At 49.1% G+C, this 18,245-nt stretch overlaps 1 protein-coding gene across 1 annotated transcript in view; it reads right to left on the bottom strand.

The window, feature by feature from the left end:
• Positions 1–18,245, bottom strand: part of COL22A1 (collagen type XXII alpha 1 chain) — a 303,439-nt gene that overhangs the window by 107,218 nt on the left and 177,976 nt on the right. Inside the window, exons 30-36 of the mRNA XM_010364508.2 lie at positions 14,730–14,771; positions 11,845–11,877; positions 6,799–6,852; positions 6,481–6,534; positions 5,622–5,675; positions 1,971–2,024; positions 116–169 (exon numbers count right to left, since the gene is read on the bottom strand). Of these exons, the coding sequence (XP_010362810.2) occupies positions 116–169; positions 1,971–2,024; positions 5,622–5,675; positions 6,481–6,534; positions 6,799–6,852; positions 11,845–11,877; positions 14,730–14,771 (345 nt within the window). The remainder of the gene's footprint in view (positions 1–115; positions 170–1,970; positions 2,025–5,621; positions 5,676–6,480; positions 6,535–6,798; positions 6,853–11,844; positions 11,878–14,729; positions 14,772–18,245) is intronic.

Here is an 18,245-nt window from a genome sequence, read left to right as displayed (position 1 = left end):
GACCCAGTTCCAATCCAGCCATATGCATGGTGGCCTGGTCATATCAGCACCCTCTAGCTGGTACAGAAGGAGCAAGGATATTCGCTTGTGTGCTGAGAGATCACATTAGTCTTACCTTCTCACCACGCTCCCCATCTTTCCCAGGGGGGCCTCTGAGGCCAGGAGCACCCTGTGGAAAGGAAGATTACAGATGTGGTGAATTTAAAGATGACTGGTCACTCTTGGTGGCTCGTGACCCCCAGGGAAGAATCATCAGGTCCCCCTGAAGTCAACGACTACAGCTCCCACCCAATCCCATCCCTTATTTAAATTCCCCAAAGCTCCATCTCCTCCCTGCCCGTGATTGCTGCTCTCCCAGGGGGCCTGGCCTTATAACCGTACACATCAGAGCTCTTAACAGCAGGCATGGTCTGCTGGAAGCTTTGCCACCTGCTCTGGGCTGTGAACTCTCAGAAGGCACGGCCTGGCACAGTGAACACTCTGGGAGGATGAGGATGGCCTTAAGAACCCAGCCTTAGTATTGTGGCATCTGCTCCAACAGTGTCTTTGGAGTCCCCCAAAGGTTGACTATGAGACATGGTTTAAGTGCAAGTGTCCCATGGATGCAACAGTAGGCAAACAGAGAAGCAAAAAGTGAGAACACCCACGCCTGTAATCCCAGCCCTCTGGGAGGCCAAGGACGATGGATCACTTGAGGTCAGGATTTCAAGACCAGGATTTCACCAACATGGTGAAACCCCATCTCCACTAAAATACAAAAATTAGCTGGGCATGCTGGCATGCCCCTGTAATCCCAGCTACTTGGGAGGCTGAGGCAGGAGAATCACTCGAACCTGGGAGGTGGAGGTTGTAGTGAGCCAAGATCATGCCACTGCACCCCAGCTTGGGCGACAAAGTGAAACTCCACCTCAAAAAAATAAAAATAAAAATAAATACAGCAGGGGAGAACAGGCAGCAAGAAATATACTTGCTGGCCACTGGAGCTATCCTGTTGTGACTCTGGGATCCTGCGCAGGATATACCCTCAGAGTGACGACAGCTGAGGACAAGCGATCTGAGCTATTCTGCTGGTGCTGCTGCTGGCCACACATCACATGGCCTGATCACATGCACTGTAGAGGCCAGAGAAGATCCCCAGCCAGAAGAATGCAGGCTGGACTGCCAGAAGCCTCTGTGTAAAATAGTAACATTCCTCCAGCAGGGTTGCTGTGTGGATTAAATTAATGAACACATGTAATATGCTCAGAAGGATGCCTGGCATGTATAAAGGCTCAGTCCTCTAAGCTACTATGCTTATTACCTATAAAGGTTTGATGAAGAAACAGGACTGACCTAAATCTATTGTGGGGGGAAAAATGTTGCCCTTGACTAGATGTCATGGAGTGTTTTGTTGAACAATGTTCAAGTCTAAATTGGTGTTTACGGTGAATCTTAAAGCTGGTCCTTTAGCGGACACCTTGGGCCTCGACATGGAAAAGGCAGAATCTCATCAGGCCGAAAAAGATGCAACCCTAAAGGTGAAGCAACCAAGCTATTGTCTCCGTTTTGCAGTGAAACTAGCAGAGACCCCAAGGAGTGGCTTGCCGAGATCGTCAAGTCAATTGATAGAAGAGCTAGGATTCGAATCCAGGTCTCCCAACAGCCGCCACGGGACCTTTGGCTTCTTTAAGTTCATTTTGTTCCTTCTGAAACAAACTAGGGTGTTGATTCCAACAAGAGTGAAATGTAAAGACTTTCTGCAGATGCCAACAGCTGCATTTGCCCTCTAGATAGCTGGCGGGTTGCCCAGGGCTCAGATGTGTGAACTTTCTGGGTGGTCTATGTCAGGACAGCAGTGTCTCCATCTGGACAATGGGAGTAAGGATGCCTATGCCTCTGGCTTTTGGGGAGGATACATTAACTAGCTTGGTGGCTGGGCAGTACATATGCACAGCCAGCGCTGGTATCCACGCCCTCTCCCCATTACTCACCACACTTCCTGGAGGGCCACTGGGACCAGGGGGACCGACGTGTCCAGGAGCACCCTATTCAGAGACAAACGCATGGGTTGTAAGTAGTTGCTCCAACTCTCTCTGCAAACCTGTCTCATACTCAATTCACCACGATGTGCTGGAACTGCTGCTGACCTGACAGCCCCTGCAGACATGAACCTTCTCCCTAGAGGGCCGTGGTGTCCCAAGCACCAAGCCTCAGGTGAGTGGGCTTCTGGCACAGAGGTGAGAGGCAGGAGGGCAGGAGGACTCTGGAAGTTCCTTAGAGCTAAGGTACAGGGGTGTGGAGGAGCCTGAGGTGGGCAGAGAGAAGGGCTGAGAAGAGGATCTCAGGTGAGGTTTGGCCTTATCCTAAGTGCCTGAGGTAAAGAAAACATTGAAAATGAAACAGTTCAGATCTCAGTGGCATATGTGTGTGTATGTGTGCGTGTGTGTGTGTGCACATGTTCGTGGAGATGTGTGTGCATGCATGCACGTGTGCATGTTTGTAGAGATGTGTGTATGTATGCACGTGTGCGTGTGCATGTTCGTGGAGGTGTGTGTGCTTGTGTGTGTGTGCATGTTTGTGGAGGTGTGTGTGTGTGTGGGGGTGTGTATGTGGAGGTGTGTGTGTGCATACGTGCGTCTGCATATTTGTGGAAGTGTGTGTGGAAGCGCATGGGTATATACACATTTGTGGAGATGTGTGTGTGCCTGCATGTGCGTGTGCATGTTTCTGAAGGTGTATGTGTGCGTGTGTGTGTGCATGTTCGTGGAGGTGTGTGTGCATACACATGTGCATGTTTGTGGAGGTGTGTGTGTGCGTGTGCATGTGCATGTTTGTGGAGGTGTATGTGTGCACATGGGTGTGTGCATGCTTGTGGAAGTGTGTGTGTGCATGTGCGTGTGTGCATGTTTGTGGAGGTGCATGTGCGTGCATGTTTGTGGAGGTGTGTGTGTGTGTGCATGTTCATGGAGGTGTGTGTGCATACACATGTGCATGTTTGTGGAGGTGTGTGTGTGCGTGTGCATGTTTGTGGAGGTGTGTGTATGTGTGCACATGGGTGTGTGCATGCTTGTGGAAGTGTGTGTGTGCATGTGCGTGTGTGCATGTTTGTGGAGGTGCATGTGTGTGCATGTTTGTGGAGGTGTGTGTGTGTGGACGTGTGTGCACGTTTGTGGAGGGGTGTGTGTGCATGTTTGTGGAGGTGTGTGTGTGTCACGTATGTGCACGTTTGTGGAGGGGTGTGTGTGTGCACATGCGCATGTGCATGTTTGTGGAGGTGTGTGTGGGCGCACGTGTGCATGTGCATGTCCATGGAGGTGTGTGGGTGCATGTGTGTATGTTTGTGGAAGTATGTGTATGTGTGCGCCTGTGTGTGCATGTTTGTGGAGGTGTATGTGTGCGTGTGTGTGCATGTTTGTGGAGGTGTGTGTGTGTGTGCATGTTTGTGGAGGTGTGTGTGTGTGTGCATGTTTGTGGAGGTGTGTGTGTGCACGTGTGTGCACGTTTATGGAGGGGTGTGTGTGTGCACATGCGCATGTGCATGTTCGTGGAGGTGTGTGCGCATGTGCATGTTCGTGGAAGTGTGTGTGGGCACGCGTGTGCATGTGCATGCCCATGGAGGTGTGTGGGTGCATGTGTGTATGTTTGTGGAAGTATGTGTATGTGTGCGCCTGTGTGTGCATGTTTGTGGAGGTGTATGTGTGCATGTGTGTGTGCATGTTTGTGGAGGTGTGTGTGCGTACTTGTGTGTGTGCATGTTTGTGGAGGTGTATGTGTGTGCATGGGTGTGTGCACGTTTGTGGAGGTGTGTGTGTGCGTGTGCACGTGCGCATGTTCCTGGAGGGGTGTGTGTGCGTGCATGTGTGCATGTTTGTGGAGTGTGTGTGCACGTGCATGTGTGCATGTTTGTGGAGATGTGTATGTGCATGTACGCATGTTCGTGGAGGTGCGTGTGTGCATGCGTGCATGTTTGTGGAGGTGTATGTGTGCATGTGCACGTGTGCATGTTCATGGAGGTGTGTGCATGTGTGCATGTTTGTGGAGGGGTTTGTGTGCATGTGCATGTTCACGGAGGTTGTGAGTGTGCATGCATGTGTGCACGTTCATGGAGGTGTGTATGTGTGTGCATGGGTGTGTGCATGCTTGAGGTGTGTGATGTGCGTGTGTGCATGTTTGTGGAGGTGTGTGCGTGTGCACGTGCGTATGTGGAGGGGTGTGTGCATGCGCATGTGCATGTTCATGGAGGTTGTGTGTGTACGCATGCTTGTGTGCATGTTCGTGGAGGTGTGTGTATGTGTGCGCATGGGTGTGTGCATGTTTGTGGAGGTGTGTGTTCGTGTGCATGTGTGCATGTTTGCAGAGGTGTATGTGTGCGTGTGCGTGTGTGCATGTTTGTGGAGGTTTGTGTATGTGTGGAGGTGTATGTGTGCATGTGTGTTTGTGGAGGTGTATGTGTGCGCATGTGTATGTGCATGTTTGTGGGTGTGTGTTGGCTTCGACTGGAAAATCGGGTAAGAAGTGGGTTTGAACTAGAACTTGATGGTTGGGCAATGATCCATGAAAGAAGATGTGGGTTAGGACATCCGGGTGGATCAACATTATGGGCATGGGGAAGCAGGGAGCTCTCATGGCCCTGGAGGCTGCCCATGTTTCTTCCAGGCCTTGTTCCCCACTGTCCCTGGGTCTTGCACGTCTCCAGGGTCAGGACTCATGGAGAACACTCCCAGCAACCTCCGTGCCTACACTCCACTTCCATTCCCCTCCAGGCCGGGCTGGAACCAGGGCTCTCTTCATGAGCGGGGAGGAGCTGCCATCTGTTCTCGCTGTGGCAACCACACTTGTCACTACCTTGGCAGACCCAGTTCCAATCCAGCCATATGCATGGTGGCCTGGTCATATCAGCACCCTCTAGCTGGTACAGAGCCACCCAGCGGTGGTGCTAGGAGCAGACTGGACGTGTGCTGCAGCTGCTCCTCTTGCCAGCACCGCTCCACAGAGACCCGGGGATGAGTCAGCCCATCCTGCCTCCCACCAGCTCCACAGTCCAGCCTGAGATCTCTGGCTCTGCACCATGAGACAGAACCCGAATCAGCTCCAGGAACAAGTGCCACCCCCCACAGGGATCAAATACACCCTGGATCTGGCCCCAAGGATGGGTGAGCCAGGAGCAGCCAAAGAGTGTGCCTATGTGCTTATGCAAAGGTGTCCGTGTATTTTCCTGGCTGCATCTGTGTGTTTGGGGTTGTGTGTGTGTGTGTGTGTGTGTGTGTGTACGTGTGCATACGTGTATTATAGGATGTGTATTCTCTGGTTTGTAGAGTATGTGTACATGGTTGTGCATGTAAGCACACTTACTGGTGTAACAACCTCACCTGCGATTGGTGGTGTGTGTGTGTGTCTCATCCACATGTGCATAGAAAGAGATTTCTTTCATTTGCTGGGCATGTGGACAAAGCCAAGAAATGCTACGAAGGTGGTAGAGGCCAGAACCTCTCTCCGTGCTGACTCCAGCCAACCACTCGAGTGTGGGTGGACCTTTTGGGCCACGTCTCCCTAGCTAGCCCAGAGCTGTAAGCCACAGCAGACACTCGGTGGGGCCTCCCTCCGGGGGTCCCCCACAAGGCAGGCGGATCATAGGGACTCACAGGGTTTCCAGCTGCTCCAGGAGCCCCATGTGCACCTTCTTGTCCTTTAGCACCCTGCACAGGAAATAAAAGAGGGGCGGGGGTAAGAGACCCTCAGTGATGCTGTCTTCCCACATGCCAGGGAGGTCTTGGGATACCGTGCTCATCAGAAGCATGATTCCAAACCGAAGGGGCCAGGAGCACTGTCTAAAAAGTGAAGAAAACCACTAATTCCTGGCCCTTTGTTGGAGCTGGGTATATCGCGATTTCATTCCTTCCTCACCACCGACCCAGGGTATAGGGGTCAGCACCAGCCCTTTGTAGAAATGTAGCTCTCAGGGGCTCACACAGCCAATCAGGGTCCCCTGTCACCCCAGCAGGGTCTCCCACCATAGCACAGAGTCTCCCAGAGAACCAAGATCCAGTGCAGAGGCTAACACCGAGCAAAATGACAAAATCAAAGCACTGACATGCACCAGGTGTCATTTAAACCAGCACTGCCCCTCCATGGCTGGGATCCATTTCCCGTTCTGCAATCCTCTGGGAACCAAGGTGCCCGCTGTATGCAGAGGCCCTTGCTCTCCAGATCCCACTGAGCAGGAGAAGGGAGAGCATGGCAGAAACCCGGAGCTCGCTTACACCAACCCTTCAGTGACAGAGTAGGGACATCCAGGGGTACCGAGGTGGGGCCTGGCCCCATGGCTGTGTCTGGGGCATTTAGTGAGGGCCACATAGCCTCTGCAGCACCTTGGGGCAGCTCTCCTCAGCGTCAACTCCCAAAATGCCAGGGGAGAGAACTGGGGAGGGGGGCCTGGAGGGAGAGAGCATGGCTGGGATCTCCAAGTCTCTGAGTCAGCAGGGGAAGGGATGACTTTCTTACCGGTGGTCCAGCAGGTCCCCGAGGCCCCAATTCTCCAGGACGGCCCTGCAGTCCCTGAAAGCACACAAGTTGCCATGAACCAGCCCATCCTCCTGGTTCTGAGCAGATGGGTGGGTGGGGCAGGGACGCCGCAACGGGTGTAATTTGAGATCCAAAGAGGGGAAGTGGCTAGTGTCCTGAGGAGGAGAAAGGGCTGCCTTCCACTCAGTGGGGCTCCTGCGTGTGGACCGCATGGTGCAGATGTAGAGCTGGGCAGCCTTTGGAGTCCGGATCTTCAGGTAAGCAGCCCTGTGGGGGAAGGGGGACACAAGCACTCACCGGTTCCCCAGGCACGCCTGGATCGCCCTTCTCTCCTTTGGGCCCTTGTTCTCCCTGTTGGTGAGAAGCACAGGGTAGAGTGAACTTCAGGGAAAACTTCCCCTCATCACAGAGTACATGCCCCCAGCTCTGGCCACACAGGCCACCTCCAGTCCTGCGTATCACCTGATAGGTTCCCACCCCCAAAGGCTGTTCCCTCTGCCTAGGGGTTCTTCCCCCCTACTCCCCAGGACTGATTCTGACTCCATCTTTGAGGTCAGGAATCACTTCTTCAGGGAAGCTGAACACTAAAATGGGCCCAACCCTCCTGTTACAGTGGGCCAGTGTACCGTGCCTTTCTCCTCCTGACCCATTACGGCGGCAGTTTTACACTTAGTTGTGTGGTTTGATTCATGTCCCCTCCAGCTTAGAGCCTGGCATGTGGCAGATCATCAGTGAATAATGATAGGAAGAGTTTTGAGACGAGGAAGGGTCTTTAAGGGCCTCTGGCCCAAACACTATTTTTTCTCCCTCTCCCTCCCTCCCTTCCTCTCTCTCTTTCTAGTAGAGATGGGGTCTCACTATATTGCCCAGACCTTTCTTGAAATCCTGGGCTCCAGAGATCCTCCCTGCATAGCCTCCTGTGTACCTGCCTCCTGGAACTACAGATCCTCACCATCGTGCCCAGCTCCAACCCCTTTCTACATGGGGAGGGGTGCTTAACTAAGGAGACCCAGACCTTTGGGGATAGACTGGGGGTTGAACCCTGGACTCTGGATGGCCAGAATGGTGTGTCTAACTTTTGCTGAAGAAAGGATGAGACACAGGCTAGACAGGCAGTGCCCTGGGTGGGCCCAGGATGGAATGATCCAAGATAGGGCAGGCTCACTTCCAGGGAGCCACGTCCAGGGTGCCCAACACATCTCCCAGGAGGGTTGAAGGGACACGTGATCCTCAGCCTGCAATTCATATGGAACAAGGAGAAGACGAGCAGATGGGGGACGACAGTGAGGGCAGCCCTCCAGGGGCTCAAGGGCATATGTTTCCACAGCTGAAGGGCCACTGTGCAGGAGAGGAGTGGGGCCAGTGGGCCAGGGTGGACACAGCCTAAGCTTCAGACCCGTACAGCCTGTCTTGGGAGCCCTGGCCCTCCAACTTATTGGCCGTATAAACTTGGGCAAAGTAGTTACCCATACTGACCCCATATGACCTTTGCAGTTTCCACATCTGCAAAATAAACAGTGGTCTCTTTTTCACATAGGGTGAAGGTCAATGGTACAGAGAAGGTGCAGCAGAGGCAAGACATCAAAGAGAAATGGCACGGGTTTGCAGAGTTCTCCAGGAAGGCAGATAACAACCAGAGCACGTGTACCCAGAAAGGCAGTGTACGACCCTTCTCAAGGAGCAGAACCTGCTACGGTCCCAGATCCCCACAGCCTGCTTAGGGGGACGTCGGGCTCCCCTGCCACAGATAAGCCCAAAGAGAGCTGGAATGAGCATCTGCCTTGGGTGTAGAAGGGAGTCCTGCATGGATGGGGTGTTTGCAAGACACGGCTTTAGAGAGCAGGAGACGAAGGGAGGACCCTGGATGCATCTGGAAGAAAGAGTCTAATGTCTACATTAGATAACCTGAGGTTGGCTAGTTCTAACCTTTACTTGGTGGAGAAATCAGCATAGAAAGATACTATCTACTAAGGGTTTCATGTCACTTTCTCTCTCTATGCCCATGCAAATGTTAAAGGCTTTGCAGCCATGGTTCCTACCTGCCCTCCTTTCCCAAGCCTCTCTCTGGTACAGCAGTTGGACACCGCATGGTCTGAAGCTGGCTTCCTCACTCAGCATCACCTATTGCATGGAACGACATGGTCTACCTCATAGAGCTGTGACCTGGATTCAGTGAGATTGCTTTTGCAAAGTGTTTCACAGTGCCCAACACAGAGGAGGTTTCAACAGATGCCAGCTCATTCCTCTGCCTAGAATCTCCATTGCCCTTGAGCTCAGAAGGAGACATGTCTAGCCCCATTCACCATGGACAATAATACCATTATTTCTAGCATGTTTTCCTCCTAGAAAACTACCCATGGTGGGGATTTGCCAGTCTTTTTCTGGTCCTCCAGTCATTGGCAACACAATGTGTAAAGACAAAAGGGCTTATGGGATTGCTTCAGGAGACACACAGGGAAGACGTTTGCACATTCTGCCAGTGTTGGTGAACGGGACTGCAGTGGCAGGAAGACAAAGTGAGGAGCTATGGGGGTCAGACAGGCCAGAGAAGGAATCAAGATGCTCAAGACATTTTTGCCCCAGAGCCTAGGAGTCAGGAGGCAGTACCTTCCCCCCAGGAGCCCTCTGGAACAGTTCTATCAGTAGCTATTGAATGCTTAAGTTTAGCTGGCTTCTGTCTCCTCCCCACTGCCCCCTGGTGACCTCAGCCAACTTAAACACCATCTCTGGGACTCATGATCATCTCTGCAGGCTCTGGTCATTGCCTGGGCATCCTGGAAGCCTCCTTAGCAGGGTGAGGGGTAGAATCAGGCTGGTTGGACAGAGCCTTCCTAAGACAGCTGCTTTGGAACAACTGATGAGCCTCCAGTTACAAAACCTTGTTTGAGTTCTCCACTGTAACTTCCCCAAGCACGAGGCTGCCTGTCCCTCCATCCTCCAGCAAAGGTTCTGACATCTGCAGACCCCAGATATATGCACACCTTCAAACAGCCTGCTCTGTCCTTTGCAAACCACCAACACCCTCTCACCTCATCAGGTGCAGCCACCAGCTATCCCCAGGAGCCTCCTCAGTCCCAGAGAGGGCAACAAAATGAGTCGGGTTTCTCCCTCCACCTCCTCTTCTCCTTTCCATTCTCTTCCTTCATTATGCAGCAGACCTTAACACCCCTCTAAATTGCTCTCTCCCCAGCCTCTTCCTGCACTGCAGGGACTCAAAGGCATGTGCCTGAGTAGAGCAGGGAGAAGTCAAACAGAATAACACTTTCCAAACCCATCAATACAAACATGGGTTGCCATGGCGACGAAGACAGTCCCAGGGAGACTCAGGCAATTGTCCACAATGAAACTTTTTTTTCATAGGCATAATTTCCTTGTTTGCATCTGAGAGTGACTTCCTGGCTCCCAGGCTCCCACAGCAATGCAGAGCTTGCAGAAAGGATGTCAGTGCTGGGACTCAAAGGGGAGGGCGGCACAGGCCCCCTCATGTGCCTTCCCAGTGGAATGCTCTGGAAATTGTGTTTTTACAAAGCAATTCCTTTAAGGAGAGGCTGGACATGTAGGCTTGTCTTAACCCTGAGGGGCTCAGGGTGGACCTGAGGGAGGGAGGCCCACAGATGTCAGGGGCATGGGGAGGCAACACATGGAGGTGGTCCAGGAAAGGCACGCAACCAGTGGAAGGGACAGGCAGTGTGATGGGAAGCCCCTTGCACAGGACAGCCAGCCCAAGCTGAAGCAAAGGCAGTACAGACACTCCATCCAGTGTGCTATGACTAACACACTAGCCCCTCATTCCTATCTCGCAGGTAGGGCCTTCTTGGCAAGCTCCCTAGCACCTCTGAGCTGTAGGACCATTACCTGTAAGATGGACACAGGTGCCACTCCCTCAAGGCTGTTAGGAGCCTTAGCTGCAGCAGTGCCAGGAAAATGCCCGGAGCTGAGCTGCTGCATGGGGTGCTCTGCCCTTCCAAGCCCCTGTCTGCGAGAGCAGGTGAGAAGCCAGGGTGGTAGGCAGGGAAGGGAGTTCCTCAGGCAGTGAGTGCTGCCCTGCAGGTGAGAGAGGGGCTGCGGCCCTTATGCAGGGAGTGCCTGTCTCTGCCAGAGCGGAGCAGAGTTCTAAATGTTTTACACAAAGTGCAAATATCCTGTTATTTGCATTTAATCCTGAAAGCATATTTTTATTGTCCCAATTTTATAATTGAGAAAACTAGGTCTCAGCGAAGAAACAGATGGAACATTTTCAAGGACAGGTGGGCAGTGAGGCAGTGCCCTCTAACGGTTGACAGCTCAGTGACTAGAGGGCTCCTTTCACATCAGGGCCTTCTCTCCCTTCAGGAAAGGCTCACAGCCAGAGCCCTGTGCACCTGCTCTTTCCCGCAGAGTCTCTCACCCACTTCTCCCCAAGTCTGTGTGCCTCGGGACACCCCCACCTCCCCGTTATGCTTCTGAAGCACAAACTCCTTCCTTCTCCTGCAGTGATTTCAGCACCTGACTCAGTCTCTCTACCTGCTTCCTTCTTTTGCATCACACACAGGATTCTTTTAAGCTTTTAAAATGGAATCGACTTAATATTGAATAAATGAAGATAGCAACCGCTGAAATGTACATCTACCCCAGCTTCTCAGCTGTCTGGCAGGTCAAGCCCTAATAGCAGAACTGCATCAAAGGCAGCAAAAGAAACAACGTCATGTTTTCTGGCTGCAGTGTTGCCAACAGCATAAAGAGATCCTGAAAACACCTATTTTCTGAAGAGTCTTTCATGAAAAGAGAGGAAAAAGGTTTCTAGAGGTCACAGTGATAATAAGCTTTATTTCCCGCGACGTGTTTTTGTGTGTGGATGTAGCCAGCATCGCCCTCCGTCCGTCTGGCACACCCCTGGTTACGTCTCAGGCTCAGGCTCCAGTCGCCTGAACAGCCTCTCTGAGAATGGGGTCCCCTCTTGACACCCCTATCTCTGGTCTCCTTCACTGCCATTATCCATGAGGAACGTCTTTGCCTCTCTCTGACTCTCATGTTCTGGCATCTCAAGTAATTCTGGTCTCCTCAAAACCACCAGCCTCTCTCTGTGTTACTGAAGAATTAACTTTTCCCAGAGAGGCCTGGCCTTTGCTCTTGGCTATAAGAGGTGACTTCTAGGCCCCTGGAATGTCCTGCCTGACCCTGGAGCCAGTTCCCTGCAAGGTCCCTTCTCCACCTGTTTTTAGGACAAGCCCAACAGCCCCGATGCCTGACAGTGACAAGCGCGATGGGGCTGAGTCCCCACCTGGTCCAGGCTCCCAGGCCACACCATACATCGCCTGCCAGGCCGAGGCATGCTGGGCACCCTGAGGCACCGCTGCTACTTACAGGCATCCGTGGATGTGGTGTAAACAGGGATGTCTGAAAAGGAAACCACAGAGATTAGAAAGATGGGCATCAAGAAACCCAGTGTTTCATTTTTAAAACCTGCCTTGGTGAGATTTACAGGTGAAAGGGTACAGCCCCAAAGCTTCCTGGAACGATTATTAGTTTTGAAAATTAGATTCACATCTTCCTTTAAAATCCCTGGCTATTTATTTATGAAGGCAGAAATGCATAGTGGTTAGATTCAGGAGCCCTGGAGGCACAAGACCTGAGCTCCAGACCCTGTGTGACCTTGGACATGTCTCCTCAGCTTCTACGTCCTCATCAGTAAAATGGGAAAGAAACATTCTTCCCTGCAGGTGTCCAAAAGAGCCCTGCCCAGGACACTGGATTCATGTCACAATGTCTTATTTTCACTACTGCCATCTGCTGGGCATCAGGCAGCGATGCAGCTGCATAGTAGACCAGGTTGGGGAGAGAAGCGGGGGTGGGGAAATCCTGCTCCACAGAGCCCAGACTACAAAGACTCTGGCACACTGGCCCCTGCAGGCTCCTTCAGTCTGGCCACCCCAACCTAGGGTGTGTTTAAGGCTTCTTAGGTGTCACACTTTCTCCAGCTTCAAAGCTTTTGCAAATACTGTTCCCCTCACCTGGAACATACTGTCCTCTCCGTATCTATGACTAACTAAGGTCATATGGAGACCCACAGCTGTCTTCTAAATGTCATGTCTTCACGGATCCCTCTTCCCTCTCCACCATGCAAATATAACCTGGGTCCCCATGTGATTCTTGTTGATGCATCTTGTTCTTTTCCTGGATCACATTTACTATCATTTGCAATGTAGGTGTATCTTTGCCACAGTAGGATTAGTTTATCTTCCTCACTAGGCTACAAGCTCTGACAGATCTGATCCATGCAGATGCCTGGGTCCCAGCAGGGGCCCAAAAGAGGCAGTAAATGCACAAAAAAAATCATAGATAATGGTCCTAAATCACAATACATTAAAAGAAGAAGGAATAAAGGAGCTTCCTATACCTTGCCTTCCATGTCCCCAATTCCCATCCGATTTCCAGAAGGCACTGTTTTTCAGTTTACCATGTTTTTAAATGTTTCCTATATATTTCCACACAATTATAAATGTTTAGAAATATATAACTTTGTGCAAGTTATACAAATAGTAACAGCGACTATACATGGTTACTTAGAGTCACTGACAGGCCTTCACTCATGTGGTCTCACAATAACTCCTAAGAGGTGGACTATCTGTTTCTGTCCTGCCTTATGGATAAGAAAATTAGAGGACACAGAAGCAAACCACAGAATGAAGTTCAAGCGGCTGGTGAATGTCAGGACAGGAACTGGCATCCACATGGGTGGCCTGGGGAGCCAGTGCTCTTCATCTTTCAATATGCAGGGATTGACTAATCAGTTTTTTCCACTTAATTTGCCTTGTTCCATTTAATTTGAATATCACTATCTTTTCAAGACCATGCACATATTGTATGCATATCAATTTGTAGAATTCCATGATACAGATATTTTGTGATTCACTTAATTTTATGCTTATGATTGTGTGGTCTGTTTCTAATTTTTTATTGTCGTAAGTGACACTACAATGCATATCCTTATACATGTTTTTAAAAATGCACACATACAAATATTTCTGCAGGATAAATGCCTAGACATGGAATATCTAAGCTAAGGGGTAGGCACTTTGTGATACATTGGTACTGCCAAGTAACTTCTCAAATAGGTGCACCCAATGTGTTCTCTCACCAAAAAGGTATGAGAGTGTTTGCTGCTCTGCACCTCTGCCAGTGCTGTAGGTTATCAACCTTAAACAAAAATTTGATATGACTAATTCTAACTCTAAAGTTGTGTTTCCAATTTCTTCCAACGCCCTTATGGAATGTCCGAGTCTCATTTTGATGAGTGTTGCTGGGGAGGAGACAGAGTTGTGGAATAATGATTTCGGTTTGATGAAGAACATAGAGTAAGATTCTTTGCCACACTACAAATGGGATTTCCGAGTGCACAGACTCTCTCTTCTCCTGGTATCCCCTGAGGGGGATAGTAACTGGCCAACTCCTGATACATGTATAGGGTCAGGCCAGCCCAAGAAGCCATGTGCAAACTTCCCTGAAATCAGGTGGTCAAAACAGAGGATCTCAAGACCAGGAAGAAACACTAAAATGGAAAAAAATAAAAAAGAAAAATGTTCCCCCTTATACAGTTCTTGGAAGTAAGATAAATAATAATAATAGTAGGTTCTAAACTTTTTAATATTTATAATGCGCCAGAAACTCTGCTAAATATTTTGTACCATTTCAGTTAACGTTCACTCCATATGTACAAGATAGCTGGGTATAATACTTTTAACAGACGAGAAAACTGACTTTGTTAGACCATAACTATGACCACAATGCTGGTGAATGACAGAGCTGGGAGCCAGGTCTTCGTGCCCTCAAAGCCCACGCTCTTACTGATACTCAACACCAACTCGCCATGCCCACCCTAACACGTATAGAGGGCAGATGAATGAAGGCCAGTTCCTGGGTCATGGTAGTACAGTCTTACCCTGGGCAAACTGCTTCTTGTCTCTGGACCTCAGTTTCCCCATATGTGACAGGCAGATATGTATTCTCAGTATCTAGCACCCATTCTGATAAATAATTGGGCTTTTGCTGAATAAATCAATAAGCATAGGATGGTTCTTAGAGAACTGTATATATTTTTGGTTTGTAGGACCTAGGAATGGGCCTAGCTATTGGCAAACCCCAGTAGGGGAGATATTTAAAACTAAGTAGTGGTGGTTGGTGGAGGGGGAGTATGAATCCCAATATCATAGGAATTCAGAGGAGAAAGAATTAGAAGCAGAGTAACTTACAGTTCCAGGTAACCCGGGAGGGCCTGCAGGACCAGCTTCACCCTAGATGGAGAAATGGAAAAACCATGACCATTAATCCTCCTCCCAACTCTGCTTATGCTGTGACAGATCAGCTAACACTGTTCTCCCCGGACAACAGAATCACCCACCCTGCACCTACCTTCATAGATACATACATATATACAAATTTACATATGTACATTCCAAATTACAAACTACTTCAGACATATAAAAACATTGTTTTGAGAAGTATCCATATTGATATGTGTAGTGGTAGATCATTTATATCACTATACACTATTCTATTGTGTAAACAGTAATAAAGTGAGGGGGGTTCCAAGATGGCTGAATAGGAACAGCTCCAGGCTGCAGCTCCTAGCATGAGCAACGCAGAAGACGGGTGATTTCTGCATTTCCAACTGAGGTACTGGGTTCATCTCACTGGGGCTTGTTGGACAGTGGGTGCAGCCCACAGAGGGTGAGCCAAAGCAGGGTGGGGCATCGCCTCACCTGGGAAGTGCAAGGAGCTGGGGAATTCCCTTTCCTAGCCAAGGGAAGCCATGACAGATGATAACTGGAAAATCAGGACACTCCCACCATAATACTGCGCTTTTCCAACGGTCTAAGCAAACAACACACCTGAAGATTAAATCCTGCACCTGGCTCAGAGGGTCCCACACCCATGAAGTCTCGCTCATTGCTAGCACAGCAGTCTGAGATCAAACTGCAAGGCAGCAGCGAGGCTGGAGGAGGTGCATCCACCATTGCTGAGGCTTCAGTAGGTAAACAAAGTGGCCAGGAAGCTCGAACTGGGTGAAGCCCACCGCAACTCAAGAAGACCTGCCTGCCTCTGTAGACTCCACCTCTGGGGGCAGGACATAGCTGAACAAAAGGCAGCAGAAACTTCCGCAGACTTAAACATCCCTGTCTGACAGCTTTGAAGAGAGTAGTGGTTCTCCCAGCATGGAGTTTGAGATCTGAGAACAGAGAGACTGCCTCCTCAAGTGGGTCCCTGACCCCCAAGTAGCCTAACTGGGAGGCATCTCCAAATAGGGGCCAACTGACACCTCATACAGCCAGGTGCCCCTCTGAGACGAAGCTTCCAGAGGAAGGATCAGGCAGCAACATTTGCTGTTCTGCAATATTTGCTGTTCTGCAGCCTCCACTGGTGATACCCAGGCAAACAGGGTCTGGAGTGGACCTCTAGCAAACTCCAACAGACCTGTAGCTGAGGGTCCCGACTATTATAAGGAAAACTAACAAACAGAAAGGACATCCAAACCAAAACCGCATCTGTACATCACCATCACCAAAGACCAAAGGTAGATAAAACCACAAAGATGGGGAAAAACCAGACCAGAAAAGCTGAAAATTCTAAAAATCAGAGTGCCTCTTCTCCTCCAAAGGAATGCAGCTCCTCTCCAGCAATGGAACAAAGCAGGATGGAGAATGACTTTGACGAGCTGACAGAAGTAGGCTTCAGACAATCAGTAATAAACTTCTCCAAGCTAAAGGAGGATGTTCGAACCCATCGCAAAGAAGCTAAAAACCTTGAAAAAAGATTAGACGAATGGCTAACTAGAATAAACAGCATAGAGAAGACCTTAAGTGACCTGATGGAGTAGAAAACCATGGCATGAGAACTATGTGATGCATGCACAAGCTTCAGTAGCCGATTCAATCAAGTGGAAGAAAGGGTATCAGTGATTGAAGATCAAATGAATGAAATGAAACAAGAAGAGAAGTTTAGAGAAAAAGAGTAAAAAGAAACAGACAAAGCCCCCAAGAACTATGGGACTATGTGAAAAGACCAAATCTACATCTGATTGATTACCTGAAAGTGACGGGGAGAATGGAACCAAGCTGGAAAACACTCTGCAGGATATTACCCAGGAGAACGTCCCCAACCTAGCAAGGCAAGCCAACACTCAAATTCAGGTAATACAGAGAATGCCATGAAGATACTCCTCGAGAAGAGTAACTCCAAGTCACATAATTGTCAGATTCACCCAAGTTGAAATGAAGGAAAAAATGGTAAGGGCAGTCAGAGAGAAAGGTTGGGTTACCCACAAAGGGAAGCTCATCTGACTAAAAGCGGATCTCTCGGCAGAAACTCTACAAACCAGAAGAGAGTGGGGGCCAATATTCAACATTCTTAAAGAAAATAATTTTCAACCCAGAATTTCATATCCAGCCAAACTAAGCTTCATAACTGAAGGAGAAATAAAATCCTTTACAGACAAGCAAATGCTGAGAGATTCTGTCACCACCAGGCCTGCCTTATAAGAGGTCCTGAAGGAAGCACTAAACATGGAAATGAACAACCGGTACCAGCCACTGCAAAATCATGCCAAATTGTAAAGACCATCCATGCTAGGAAGAAACTGCATCAACTAATGAGCAAAATAACCAGCTAACTTCATAATGACAGGATCAAGTTCACACATAACAATATTAACCTTAAATGTAAATGGGCTATATGCTCCAGTTAAAAGACACAGACTGGCAAATTAGATAAAGAGTCAAGACCCATCAGTGTGCTGTATTCAGGAGACCCATCTCACATGCAGAGACACACATAGGCTCAAAATAAAGGGATGGAGGAAGATCTACCAAGCAAATGGAAAAAAAAAAAAAAAAAGGCAGCGTTGCAATCCTAGTCTCTGATAAAACAGACTTTAAACCAACAAAGATCAAAAGAGACAAAGAAGGCCATTACATAGTGGTAAAGGGATCAATTCAACAAGAAGAGCTAACTATCCTAAATATATATGCACCCAATACAGGAGTACCCAGATTCATAAAGCAAGTCCTTAGAGACCTACAAAGAGACCTAGACTCCCAAACAATAATAATGGAGACTTTAACACCCCATTGTCAACATTAGACAGATCAATGAGACAGAAAGTTAACAAAGATATCCAGAACTTGAACTCAGCTCTGCACCAAGCAGACCTAATGGACATCTACAGAACTCTCCATGCCAAATCAACAGAATATACATTCTTCTCAGCATCACATGGCACTTATTCCAAAACTGACCACATAATTGGTGGTCAGCAAATGTAAAAGAACAGAAATTATAACAAACTGTCTCTCAGACCATAGTACAATCAAACTAGAACTCAGGATTAAGAAACTTAATCAAAACCGCTCAACTACGTGGAAACTGAACAACCTGCTCCTGAATGACTACTGGGTACATAACAAAATGACGGCAAAAATAAAGATGTTCTTTCAAACCAATGAGAACAAAGATACAACATACCAGAATCTCTGGGACACATTTAAAGCAGTGTGTAGAGGGAAACTTATAGCACTAAATGCCCACAAGAGAAAGCAGGAAAGATCTAAAATTGACACCCTAACATCACAATTAAAAGAACTAGAGAAGCAAGAGCAAACACATTCAAAAGCTAGCAGAAGGCAAGAAATAACTAAGATCAGAGCAGAACTGAAGTAGACAGAGACACAAAAACACCTTCAAAAACATCAATGAATCCAGCAGCTGGTTTT

This window comes from Rhinopithecus roxellana, chromosome 9 (assembly GCF_007565055.1).
Source record: "Rhinopithecus roxellana isolate Shanxi Qingling chromosome 9, ASM756505v1, whole genome shotgun sequence".
NCBI lineage: Eukaryota > Metazoa > Chordata > Mammalia > Primates > Cercopithecidae > Rhinopithecus > Rhinopithecus roxellana.
This window is presented reverse-complemented; position numbering and strand designations above follow the sequence as displayed.